Source organism: Lissotriton helveticus, chromosome 4_1, assembly GCF_964261635.1.
Source record: "Lissotriton helveticus chromosome 4_1, aLisHel1.1, whole genome shotgun sequence".
In the NCBI taxonomy this organism is placed as follows: Eukaryota; Metazoa; Chordata; class Amphibia; order Caudata; family Salamandridae; genus Lissotriton; species Lissotriton helveticus.
In genome coordinates, this window is record NC_136063.1 from 1,922,263,729 (window position 1) to 1,922,278,334 (window position 14,606).

The 14,606-nt window shown below is 45.5% G+C and overlaps 1 protein-coding gene across 1 annotated transcript in view; it reads left to right on the forward strand.

Annotated features, from left to right (window-relative positions):
• The first annotated feature begins 6,308 nt into the window (after positions 1–6,308).
• The window catches only part of SLC9A6 (solute carrier family 9 member A6), a 361,491-nt gene continuing 353,193 nt past the window's right edge, over positions 6,309–14,606 (forward strand). Inside the window, exon 1 of the mRNA XM_078688580.1 lies at positions 6,309–6,678. Within this exon, the coding sequence (XP_078544706.1) occupies positions 6,405–6,678 (274 nt within the window). The 5' untranslated portion in view covers positions 6,309–6,404. The remainder of the gene's footprint in view (positions 6,679–14,606) is intronic.

A 14,606-nucleotide genomic window follows, 5' to 3' on the forward strand; every position in this document is an offset into this window, starting at 1 on the left:
TGCATCTGGCCGTCCTAGTGCCACTGGTGGTGCAAATTGAGTGCCTAACAGAATCTTGGGGAACCTTAGTTCTAACCTCCAAAAACTATTCTTGCTGGTTGTTTACTTACCTGCAAACCGATAACCTTCTTTTCCCCGTAGGAACCAATGTTACGAGTTTTTGTTCCTAAAATGTTAGGTGTTGAACTGTCTTTTTGTATGAAAACCAAAGTAACTTTCTTTAAACGAAAAAGTGTCTTACTTACCTTTGTACTGTAGGATCCACGGTGTGATATCTAGGCATATCACCCCGAGTAGTCGATGTGATGCAAAAGTAATGCGAAAGTAATCAAAAGTATCTCTATGTATTTTAAACTGTTTTAAAAACAAATACAAACCTGTAATGATTGCAATCCCATTTACAACTGCATTTCCTTTTAAAGTTTTGCATTTGAAAGTATATTTTCCTACCTGTGCCAAGTCCTGCTTGGTTCTAGAAATAAAACATAAGTATACCTTTTTATACTTATCTAATTGATCTGGACTCTGTCTCTGAGTGTGTGCCTTCAGTCTTGATTGAGTTAATAATAATATTAATAATAATAATTATAGTATTTTTTTTAAATATCTTTTTTATTGGCATCTCTTTAACACACAACATTAATATGAATAATACATTTACATCATCATTATAAGAGGAGCATCGTCTTCTGCAGGGGAATTATCCATCAATGAGGCGATATAGGCGAACCCAACACACTACAAAAGCCTACAACAGTCAATCCCCCTGTTGTTCTCAGGTTGCATAACACAGGGCAGTACATTACGTTTAATCATAAATGAAAGAGAAAACGGTAAGCCTTTTCCAAAATGATCTTTCCCATTGTTTCTGGCCCAAGGGAAAGCAAACCAAATCCCTGCATCCTGCCCTTGAGCAGGATTGTGTAACAGCTGTTCTGAACGCCTGCTCAGGCTACTCAACTACATTCTTCCAATGCACTGAAATTAGAGGGGGCCAATCAACAAAAGAGAGAACAAAAAAAGAGAGAAAGAAAGGAAAAAAACCCAAGCGAAAGAAAAGAAGGAAAAGGAAACTTACAAGAACATCATAAACATAAATCTACCTGTAACTCCATGATATACAACCCAGTAAAATCATGACAAACAAACAATTGCCAGGAGTCGGTTCATTACCTTCCCTACGGTAAAATAGAAATTGAAGCTGATATTTGAAGCGTGTGGGGGGGACACAGGAGAAAGGCATCGCAATGTGAGGGGAGGCCCCATGCCCGCCTGGGGGATGCCCACTAGTGGGAAGCTCGGCGCATAGAGCGGTCTGCTCCTGGAGCGGGCTGTACATCTGTCCCAGCACTTCACTGCTACATTGAGTAACACCCCCATGTGCTGAATCGTATGGTGCCTATTTAGCAGTCTAAGGAATAACCTGGCATAAATGGCACGGATTGGAAGCGCTAATGTACCCAGCTGTCTCCTATCTAACCACCTAGCCAGCCACTGAAGTTGGGCCACCAGATAGTATGCCTTGAAATCTGGGACCTCCAAAACCCCACCCGGTAACGGGATGTGCAGCATCTGCAGCGATACTCTATTACGGCCATCATCCCAGACCAGGTCCCTTAAAATCACGTCCAGAGCCCTGAACCAGCTTTTTTGAATCACTACTGGCAAAGTGACAAAATAATATAGCAGGCGGGGCAGCACCACCATTTTTGACAATGCTACTCTGCCCATCACTGGCAATTTAAGGGTGCGCCAGTAGGTCACCTGAGCCCTCTGAGTGCGCCTCCGAGATTACCATCAGAGAGATCAGCTTGAGTGTGATAGACCCGGATCCCGAGGTACTTAAAGGAGGTAGGTGCCCATTACCGGGTGGGGGGGAGAGTCACGGGCCTAGCCATGCCGGAGTGAAGCAGAAACACAAAAGTTTTTTTAACGTTCACGCGCAGCTCTGAAAATGTGGCAAACTCCTCCGAAATGTCCAGTACACAACGGATCCCGCTTGTCCCATCCCGCAAATAGACAAGCACATCATCCGCATAAAGCGAGATGATGTAGTGGATACCATCGAGAGGTATACCCAACCTCTCACTCTCCTGTCGAACTTTCGCCGCCAGCGGCTCCATTGCGAGTGCAAATATCAGGGGCGATAGCGGGCAGCCCGCCTAGTGCCTTTATATATTGGGTAGGAGGCGACACCATGGTCCTTGTTCGCAACCTCGCTGTGGGCTTTTCGTACAGAAGGCGAACCCATTGAAGCCACCCATCGCCCATCTGCATCTTTCCCATCGCAGCCAAAACAAAATCCCAGCGCAGGGTGTCAAACGCCTTCTCCAGATCGATCGCTACCTCCACTGCATCCGGGTAATTACCCAGATCCGGGTGGAATATAACATGATAAATAATAATAATCATAGTTAATGTTATAAATGCTTAACACACCCTCCTGATAAGCCTAACTGCTCGACCACACTGCCACCAAGAGAGCTGTTACTTATTATCTAAATTTAGCCTCTGCTATACCTCATGGGATCCCCTGGAATCTGAGCACACTATAGCTTACTTTGGCATAGTATGCACAGATCCAGCTTCCTATGTGGCGCCGCGGCCAGGGCGACTGACGCTGGAATCTGGGGACCACGGTTCGATCCCCGGCTCCGGCGGCAGGTTAGCCCAGCACCATGTGACTCTGGGCAATAGCTCGCTTAATCTTCCCGACGGCCCCCCAGCGCCTAGAGACCCTTACGGGTGATTGTGCGCTTTACAAATGTGGACTTTACTTTACTTTTTACAATGCTCTTCCTAGTCTTGACAATCTGTCCCTTCTCCTCTCTAAGCTTGTGCGTACTCCATTTTTAGGGCTCGCCTGCTGATGCGCTTCAGCGCATAGCTGGCGAAGCTCTATAGGGGCTTATCCAGTGTTTATCCACCACTGGCGATTCCACTGGCGATTCCTTCAAGTGCATGTGCTTTTTAGGTCATTGCGCTTGCGCAAGCCCTAAAAAGCGCGTGCACAATGCCACCAGCCGCCTGCCTGCCTGCCTCGCATTACCACATCAAAGGCAGCCCTCCGAGCGCATTTCTCACCCCCTAATTATTCACGGCCGGCCGGCAGGCACATCAAAGGCTGCTGCTGCCGTGACTCGCATTTCTCCTCCCTCCTCCCCTATCACTGCCCAGGCCGGCCGTACTTTCTCTTTACAAGGGCGCCCATTCCTGAATCACTTGAAATCTCTCCACATTATTTGCATTTTGTTAATTAAAAAAATTAACTTCAACACAGCGTTGCACATTTTTCTCGACTTCGGAAGGATGAGTCCCAATCTCATTTGTACAAAGTGTTGTAATGGGATTATTGGAGAGTTAGAGAAACGTGCTCACAAGTTACATTTTTATGCAAATCATCTGAGTAAATAAATAATAGCATGGTGCCGTTTGCGTCCTTGACTTGATCTGGTTTTTATTTTTATTTTGCTATTATTCTCACAAAGGCTAAGAAGGTCTGCCTACTTTAGTATTAAGTGCTATACGTCGCATAAGCAACAGCTAACCATTCACTCACCCACGCAACGCCACTCACCCATGCAACGCCACTCACCCACGCAACGCCACTCACCCACGCAACGCCACTCACCCACGCAACGCCACTCACCCACGCAACACCACTCACACACGCAACGCCACTCACACACGCAACGCCACTCACACACGCAACGCCACTCACACACGCAACGCCACACACACACGCAACGCCACACACACACGCAACGCCACACACACATGCAACGCCACACACACATGCAACGCCACTCACACATGCAACGCCACTCACACATGCAACGCCACTCAACCACGCAACGCCACTCAACCACGCAACGCCACTCAACCACGCAACGCCACTCAACCACGCAACGCCACTCACCCACGCAACGCCACTCAGCCACGCAACGCCACTCAGCCACGCAACGCCACTCAGCCACGCAACGCCACTCAGCCACGCAACGCCACTCACACACGCAACGCCACTCACACACGCAACGCCACTCACACACGCAACGCCACTCACACACGCAACGCCACACACACACGCAACGCCACACACACACGCAACGCCACTCACACACACGCAACGCCACTCACACACGCAACGCCACGCACACACGCAACGCCACTCACACATGCAACGCCACTCACACACGCAACGCCACTCACACACGCAACGCCACTCACCCACGCAACGCCACTCACCCACGCAACGCCACTCACCCACGCAACGCCACTCACCCACGCAACGCCACTCACCCACGCAACGCCACTCACCCACGCAACGCCACTCAGCCACGCAACGCCACACACACACGCAACGCCACACACACACGCAACGCCACACACACACGCAACGCCACACACACATGCAACGCCACTCACACATGCAACGCCACTCACACATGCAACGCCACTCACACACGCAACGCCACTCACACACGCAACGCCACTCACACACGCAACGCCACTCACACACGCAACGCCACTCACCCACGCAACGCCACTCACCCACGCAACGCCACTCACCCACGCAACGCCACTCACCCACGCAACGCCACTCACCCACGCAACGCCACTCACCCACGCAACGCCACTCACCCACGCAACGCCACACACACACGCAACGCCACACACACACGCAACGCCACACACACACGCAACACACACACGCAACGCCACACACACACGCAACGCCACTCACCCACGCAACGCCACTCACCCACGCAACGCCACTCACCCACGCAACGCCACTCACCCATGCAACGCCACTCAGCCACGCAACGCCACTCAGCCACGCAACGCCACTCAGCCACGCAACGCCGCTCAGCCACGCAACGCCGCTCAGCCACGCAACGCCGCTCATCCACGCAACGCCGCTCACCCACGCAACGCCACTCACCCACGCAACGCCACTCACCCACGCAACGCCACTCACCCACGCAACGCCACTCATCCACGCAACGCCACTCATCCACGCAACGCCACTCATCCATATGCAAAACGAAAAATGTCAAACTCTTCTATTGCGAGACCTATTGCATTTTCAATGCTTGTTTACCATGTCATCTTGCTATCATTGCCCTATTCATGCCCTATATGTAGGGACATGGATGTAACCGGAGTCATAGCTCGGTCAGCAAGATGGGGGGGGGGGTGTAAGCCTCTGATTTCCTAACACTCATGCTGCCACAAAGGGGTCTATTTACCAAATTCTCACGCAGTGCAGTGGCCAAAAAGGCTGCGCTGTGTGAGAAGTAGAGAGGAGGCGAGTGCCATATTTACAGAGATATGGCATTCTCCTTCCATCTCCCTAGTGCCGGTGCACAATCAAGTAGCCGTGTGCCACGCACACACCTTTGCACCTCAGTGCAGAGATGTCTGCGTGAGTCTAGCATAGGTTTTGTTCTGGAAGGGTATCCTTCCAGTACAAATTACTATGCTGAGACTAATTTTAAAACTTTCCCCACTTTGTACGTGTGCAGTACATTGCAACACACATGCAAAGTCAGAAAAGAGAGGAAAAATAAATAAATGTCTCCTTAATTGGCATCTTTTAATAGATAAGGTTTCTCGTTAAAAACCAAGGGTTGTTGCATGGGTTTCATTGGAACTCCCATGCACCACCCACGGAATGCCCGGTTGGCACTAAGTAATGGAGCTCTTGGCGCTGCTTTGCATTACTTTCAAGTGAATTTACAGTTATGCGCTGGAATGTAAATTAGGAAAAAAAGATTTTGCGTCACTTTTGTTACTCAAAGATGGCAGAAAATGTCAGTAAATATACCCCATAATGTTACAATACATTAAATAAACCGGGGCACAAGAGTTGCTTAAGGGGCAGAAAAAGGGAGAGTAATGAGGATTGGTAGGTGCACTAAGTGAGAAAACACATTATTATTCGGAATATCAGGGAAAAAAATATTTCCAGAGAGTGTGTGTGACAGACACTTCAACATACCCGACAGACAGAAAGCACATGTACTCAACTATTTATCACAAAATACATTTATTAGGGGGTTTTAACACCAAAACAGCCCCCTTGAAGCTACGGCCCTCGCCGTAACGCCATATCTCACTAGTTGAGTAAGACTTAAACTGTATGCAATGAGCGACACTCGAGTTGAGTTCAGGAGGCTTGGGCTGCGAGGTGCCGCTGGGGTGGGTGTAGTGGCGTCGCTGGCCGCAGGGGGCGCTGTGCTGGCTGTGAGCCGGTGAAGTCTAGTCTCCGCTCTGCCTCCTCCTCCTCCTCTGTTCTGTCTCAAGACCAGCGCTCCGGTCCTCAGCTCTCAGCTCCAGGGCCGGGTTTCTCGGTTCGCCGTTCCCAGGATCCTGCGGAACAGGAAGCAGAGCAGAGCGCAGCCATGGCGCTGAGCGGCGGAGCTGTCAGCACCGGCCGCAGCCTGACTCCCAGGCTTGCCCTGTTGTTGCTGGGCGCCTTCTGCCCGCCGTGCAACGCCCAGGACAGCGCCATGGAGGAGATAGTGACCGAGAAGCAGGCGGAAGCCAGCCACCGACAGGACAGCGCCAACCTGCTTATCTTCATCCTGCTGCTCACCCTCACCATCCTCACCATCTGGCTCTTCAAGCACCGCAGGTTCAGGTTCCTGCACGAGACCGGTCTGGCCATGATCTATGGTGAGCAATCCTCCCAATGCCATACACATGTTAATTATGATCACCAGCCGGTGTGTGCCAATATAGGATTACGTAGTACCCCTTGCGTGATATATGGGCACTACCCCGGTGTGTGCCTATATAGGATTCTGCAGTATCCACCCCCCAGATATTTTCCAGTGATGTGGTCTTTAAAGCTGCTACAGGAAGTTCTACTAGATGAGTAGTGCCACACTTGAGGTAGAGCATGAGCTATGTTTATTAGGGAAGTGGAAACCAATGAGTGATGTATTGTTAGAATAATCCCTTTGATATATTCCATGTATATGGTATGCGCCCTAATATGTGTCACAGAGTGGTCTATGGCTGGCTTCCCTGTTTTTACGAATGTTATGGGGTTATTGACATTTCCCTAGGCTTTACAGCTTGTGATATATATTCATTGCCATCTATGTTCATGAGTTATGGTCAATAGTCCCTAATCGATGACAATATAGATTGTATGGTTGGTATCCCCCACATATCTGCTCCTGTATGTTAAATAGCAAGTGATCCTTACGAGCGTTCTTCGGTTTGGCATGTTTTGGTTCCCCTCAACTGTATGATATATGAACAATACCCACAATTATGCATTAGTGTATGATCTGTGGTAAGTTCTCACAAGTGTGTGCCTGTGTATGTCAGATCGCCAATGTTACACACAAGAGTTCCTCTGTATGATGCATGATTAGGCCTTCCCACTGATTTGTCGGCAGTGTCAACAAATGTTTTTTAGTGTATGATTGATAGGTGGTCAGTAGCCACAAATGTGCAAGTACATGGTCTGTGGTCAGTAGCTACAAATGTGTGCAGGTATATGCTGTATCCCATGTGTGCCATTGCTACCTTATTGCATATATGACGGCCCCCAGCGCCTAGAGACCCTTACGGGTGATTGTGCGCTTTACAAATGTGGACTTTACTTAAATAGGACCTTCTCCAAAATGTTCGAGTCTGTGGTCTATGGCTGTGGCCCTCCCCAATGTGTAAAAGTATACTGTTAGGATCTTCCTATGTGTTGCTGTCTGACAGATGGTTTGGATCATCCCCCTTGTGTGTGCCAGTGTATATTGTCTGCACCTACCACTTTCTACCACTTTGCTGTATGTGGTCAGAACCAACAACTCTGCTCCAGTGTATGCTTACTAGACAGTCATTGCAATGTACTCCTTGTCTCTGAGGCAGTGTGTGATCTTTGGTCATAGTGTGTACCAGCTATGCAAAGCATCCCGGAGTTTGATGAATGTTATGATCTATCCTCCTTTCTGTCTGTGTCAGTGTTGCTTCAGGGAAAATTCCTCTGCGCTTAACATTATCTGTACTATGTATCAGTCTTGATGCTCTCTATGCTATTGTGCTATTTCCAGCCCTGTAATGATACTTTCTTCCTATGTAAAATAGTCCCGGTTTGTTAGAGTGCCATGCCATAATTTCCTTCCACACACATTCTGTGCCAGTTTACAATCTCTGGTCAGTGTCTGTGCAATCCTCCTATCTGTGTGCTATTGCTTCTTCTACATTTGGTGCTAGTATTGCTGGCTTCCTGTGCATTGATTCTGTTGCACCAAATGTTACTTGACAGTGTGGATGCTGTAGGGTGATTTTACTATAGTTCTATCACAATTGTTTAACATACCCTCCAATTCTTATTATAGACACTTGAAACATTGTGGTTGTGCTCCAAATAAGATGTAACTGCCTCCTCCTTGAAATCCTTTCCTGTGCTAATGGAAGTGTTGATCTTTCCCAGTATTTGCACAAAATAAAACAGTAGGTGCCTGCACTATACATATATATCCTAGACTGGCACATACAAGTGGGATGATTCAAACCGTCTGTCAGACAGCAACACATAGGAAGATCCTAAATGTAAAATAAATGATGCCTTCAAAAATGGCCCTATTGTGCCATTCACTAGGTTGGCCTGTAAAGCATGGCTTCGGGCCAACCCTGTGTAGCTTGACTGCAGCAGCCTTAAACCTGCTGTCACACCAGTCAAAATAATCCCTTTTGATAGGCTGGAAACTCTGCCTTAAAGTTGGAAGTTACTCGTTTGTACACCATGTTGCCCTAAGGTATTGTACCTGATATTTAAAAGTAGAACATGTTCAAAATTACATTTGGCATGTTCCTCCAGGTTCTAGGGACAAAAAGCTATTTTCACTGGCAGAGCTTTAGCTGAATCCTAGGAAATGTCAAAGTACAGTCTTTATAACGTTTGACAGGAAACGTCTACAAAAGTCATTGAAAGACACTTTTAATATTTATGTACAATCCAATTTAATGGTAAAGTTATATTTTTAATAAATATTTAGGAAAAGTACCTTCAAGAAAATTATTTTTAATTGCCTTAATATCCAGTAGGCTTATTAGCGTTCGCTTACTGACAGCTGATCTGCCAGTGCTTGACTTTTAATTAGGTGTGTAAACTGCTCCTAGACCACAGAAAATATCCTGGGTGTGGGCAGGTGTTTTTCTTCCCTTGCACGGTCGACACTTTGGATGTACCCAGGAACTTCATTAACTTGAAAAGGAGCAAAGTGAGACCTGCCCTATCACATGTAAATGTAACATGCGACATGGAGGAAGGCAATTGTTGGTTCCCCAGGCCCACACCAGCAAAAACCCTGAGGGAGCGAAAATGCCCTAAAAGTTATTCGGAGTAGACACAGGGCAGGGGACTGCTGATTTCCACTGCCACTCCTCTGGTTGGGCACAAAGGCTCTCCACAAGGGAGGAAGGGTTTCCCCATCGTGGATTTTAGGAGTAAATTACACTGTCGTAAGGTAAACAGAAATTGCTGAAAAAGTGGGTAAGATAACCCTGCAGACTTGTACCAAATTGATTACGGAGTATTAAAAAGTGTCCCCTACCCACTCACTAACTAGTGCCAACCTTAAACGTCGCACCATAATTAACCCTCCTCAAAATACTTTCTGAATCTGCGGAAGATCAGAAAATCATTGAACACTGCTTGCTGTGACTTGAGAGGAAGTCTGAAGCACTGGTATCTGTTCCCTCCTGTAACCAGTACAAAAAAGATGACTCCAATGATCATTTGGCTGATCTCCTGTGTGGTTACAGGGACATAGCAACTAAAGAACACATTTTTCAGGGCTAACCAATTGCCCAGTCACAGCAGGACTCTACACAAGCCTTTTGCTGACCTAAGCCCTGCAGTCCTAAGATTCCACCTCCCACCCCACCACCCCCGATTCAGCCTCGGAGCTTTAGGTGAAGAGCTTTACCAGTGCAAGGTTTTGTGACTGAGAAAAACTCTGACTTCCAGCTGCTATGGAGCCGAGACCACCCACCAGGGCCGATCCGGTGAAGGCATGACTTAGCTTGGTAGAAGTTACAGGTTGTCCCGCATAGAACTTGTCTGCAGCAGCAAATCCAATTCAGCAGGCCCTGTGTAAGAAGGTATTAGATTCTGTGGCACCCTCTTCTGATATAGGCTGCCGACTTGCCCAGCAGGAGAAATGTGATCTCCATTTCAAAGTCTAAGCCGCCGGTAGAAATCTTGACTGTGGCAAAGGCGCAGAAAGTATCTAACTGATGCAACAGTGGCCCTGAACATGAGAAATGTGACTTTTCCTGCTGGGTGCTTTTCCGCCCAAATCAATGGCTTCGGTGAAACCTTTCTCAATGCCTATCTGACTTCTAAGAGACCTTCCTAGATTTAGCCTTCTGCCATGCCCTACTGAGAGCATCTAACCTCCATTTTGCAAAATTAAGTGGAAAGGTGAAATCCTTGATCAGGTTGTCCTACTTGGTGTATCTGGCCTCGTGATCCATTGGAGTCGGCCTCAAAGTACGCATATCTCCTGGTCTTTTGCAAACATAGACCACCATTATTGCTTACTGTTTTTGGTTTTATTGTCACTTAAAATTTTAATTACTCCTTATTTTTTTGTTTCTCTTATTAGATTCTTGTCATTTTGGTGTAATTTTGTTTATTAAAATGTATCATTTTTTGTTGTTGCTGATTAATCTTTTAAAAAAAATAATAATAATTTTAGCACATTACAACAAAATGCGACATAGCCACCAGAGGACTTAGTACCAGAGCAGGAGAAAAGGCATTGGAATATAAAAGAGTGTCCGAATGCAGCACATAGTAAGAAGCTATACATTCATCATGAATATATTAATCAAAGTCTCCTGTATCACTTCATTGTAGGTCCAAGATATGTGCATAACATATCATAGAGTAGGTAGTGTCACATGTAAATGCATGCATGGATGTCGTAGAGAAGCCATGAGTAGACAAGGGTACACTAGTGAGTCAAGGCATTGGGACAGAGTAAGTCAAAAAGTTGCAGTACCATGAGCTTCGGGAGATTGAAGCAGGTGCACTTAAGGCGAGTCAAATAGTGGATCAAGGGACTCCAAACGTATTGGAATTTATTTTCTGTCCGCGACAGTGTGTCGGATAGTTGGTATATTGCTACTACTTGCTAAAGACTGATGTGCCATTAGGCAATGAAGGGAGCAGCTGGTTTTTTCCTTGTCAATGCTTTAAGCTGGCACATAGAATTGAGCATGTGGCTAATAAGTTTCCAGTCCGCATGGGTCATTGCTTCCAAGGATAGAGGGCGAATGCCCAGGACCACTGTGAGGTAGGGTACAGGCAGAAGGTATCCTAAAGTAGTTTTAATGTGCCCCAAGATCTCTTTCCAGTAGGTGGCAATGAGACTGCTGGGCCACCAAATGTGACAAAAGTCCCCTGCCGCAAGGCTCCATCACCAGCAGAGTGAGGAGGTGGTGGGGTGAGCCAGTGTATAGTACCATTGTATCATGAGCTTATAAACTGTCTCCCTGTGTGACAGACAGTGATAGGTTTTGGGAATGTCACACCAGGGGGTTTCCCATTGTTTTGGTGAGATTCCCTCTGTAGTGGTATCCTGCCCTCCAATTTTTTTTATTCAGTTGAGATTTTTATTGTTCAGTGCTTTGACTTTGCCACTGTTTTGGTGCTTCATACATATTTTATACATTGTCCTAAGTTATGCCTGTCTACTCTGTACCGTAGCAAACAGGGGGTTGAGCTCAGGCTAATTTAGTGACCTTTAGGGTTCACTCTGACAAGATAGCATTATTATTCCTAAAGACAATCCCCACCCCAGATAATAATCCCCTGTCTTACAATGGTGTGTATTCATAATATACATTCCCAATAGTGTCAAAAAAGGTCTTGCAATTTAATAGTCTACGTTTGTAGTATTGCACACATGGCCACCTCACTGTCTGGCTTGAAGCTTAACTAAAAGATACCCTAAAGTCTCTCACCTCCGTTAAGACCCTGCTTACTTAAGTCAATGACCCTTCTGGTCCTTGTATGTTAATTAACCATTTGTGTTACCAGTCATAAGTCCTCTTTCTGGTCTCTCTCGGACCTAGATCCTAATGCCATCTCTGCGCTCTTTCTAACTAACCTTTCCAGTCTTAATTGGCCCCCTCGCCTGTATCAACTTCTCATTAGAGCTGATCTTCCTGTCCAGCAAATGGTCAGACACCTGAAAAGCACTTTAATTGAAGCAACTCCAACTAACATGAAATCTCCTAACTACTGCCTCGGCCAAACACTTTGCTAACTCATTGTACCTGTGGCGGAACTACTTACAAGCAAAAAATCACAAGCCATGCCCATCACAGCACAGAAACGTGAAAAGGAAGGAAGGAAGAGCCACCGAAAGAATGTCCCACAGTAGACGCCCACCCCATTTTCCATCTTTTAACATTTTAGGAGGATTGCGGGACTACGATTCTCAAGGAATCTGAGAAACACAAAAGAGGAAGCCTTACCTGCAAAACAGCCTTATTCCCCCACTCCTCTGGGAAAACACCCACTAACCCCCCTGACTGATCTATTTTTTCAGTATTTGACTTCACCCACAATGGCTGGGTGGAACTAAGTCCCTCCCCAAAGTTCTGCTTCCACCCTCCGTCATGTCTTGTTTGGTTTAATTGGCACATGAATGGGCTTGTCATTGGTCTGTGAATGCAGAGGTGATAGCCTGTTTGCTTTGGACGGCTCCATTGTATGCTTTGCCCGTTTTCACGTGGTGAAAGTGATAAGGAAGGATATAACACAGCTGTGTGTACTTACGTTTCACTTTTGTTTATTCTTCCTAATTGAAATATCCTTCAGACCACCTTCTGAAACACCCGCTGCTACAATTTGTAGAGACATTAACCTAATAATACATGTAAAGTGATACAACTTGGAGCTTTGAAACACTCTATCAAGAGTATGGACCAAATCATACTTTCAAATAATATAATGCATATATGTTGATCTATATAACAGTTAGTATTGTTGGAATTTTATGTTTTGAAAATGCATTGTGCAATGCAGGAATTCCATCCAGATTACCAAATTGCTACATTCTCAAGGGTTAGCTTTAGAGTTTCTTAGCATTTTTGAGTGTATCACCCTCCAAAAAATTGTAGTTATTCACATAAGTTTTGAAGTTAATTTCTCACCATCAAAACACACAATATATGCTCCTCAAATAGAATAGAATCACTCAAGTGTATTGGGGCTGTAAAGGAAAGTAGTTCTCTACGTGTAAAAATAGTTAAACCTTAAAGGAAAAACAGTTACAGGTTCTAACACGTATAACCAGGGTCACTTACATGAGAAGTCACCTTCAGGTTATAACGGTTTCTTGTTTTTGCTGGGTATAATGTAGATATTCCTTGCCACTCCGGCACTACAGTGTCCACCATATTAAAAAATATATTGGCAAACACATTTCCCACCTCGGCGTTTGTTTTTATGATCTGGACTCAGAAGTGGATTACATTTTTGTTCTCTATCACGGATGATTCGGGTGCTAATTTGCTCCATTTCAGTCGCTAAAAGTGAACCCATCTAGCATTGTTACATATATGTTGTTATGGTTTGGAAAGCTACAGTGGCTAGAGAAAGCCCCTGTGAATGAATTCTAGATTCAGGACAATATTTCCAATGGAAGGATTTTGCAACCCTCAGAATTTCTGCTAGTTGGTAAATTTTAATAACTCATATTTTCTGCTCCCCCTTATTGGATTCTTGTCGTTTTGGTGTCCTTTTGTTTATTAAAATGTACTCTACATTTTTGATTGCGTTGTGGATTTTTATTGTTCAGTGTTTTGATTTCACTACTGTTTTGTTGCTGCAGAAATTCTTTAAAAAAATAATCTGTAGTTAGTAAATAAAGTCAAAATAGCCACACAGGTACAGTTAAAACCTGACGATGAGACATTTTGATATCTACACGATCTCTCAGCCATCCTGAAATATGTTTAATGGAGTGTTCAAGCCCAACAGACTTTTTGTGTATGTTTGTAAAGTTGCCTTGTGTGTATATATGCAGATGTGTCAATTGCAATTAAGCAATGAAAGATCTTAGTGGTCTGAAGTATCTCTGATCCACACCTACTTTTTCTGTTTCTATCAGATTAAAGACTTAAAATACCCATTGCCATTTTTTCATATGCAAGAGAATCTATTATAGTGCCTAAGAGTTATCCTCCACCCAAAACCGTTTTATTAGGTATATACTTTCTGGGTTAAGTTTTCCGTACTCTGTTCCTCGCCACATTCGACCCCAGCTTCCCTGATCGACGTATACATTTGACTGCAGTCACTATTGGTAGGACTTGGGGTGTCTGAGAGTACTAGCGCACATCTTTCTTCTGATTGTAATTCATATTTGTTGACTGCTCCAATGTCCTCTCAGTAAAACCGTTTGTATCTCAGCCTCACTTTAATTTGTCTCTGGTTGATGATATAGTCCCTCTGCCCAGGGGCGTAACGGAACTCTCAATACTTCAGCTAATGAGTTTCAATGTTTCTGTTTCCAGATTGGTTGCACCAAAATTTAGGAAGAACCAAGTATTGACCAAGTATTGTTTTAAAA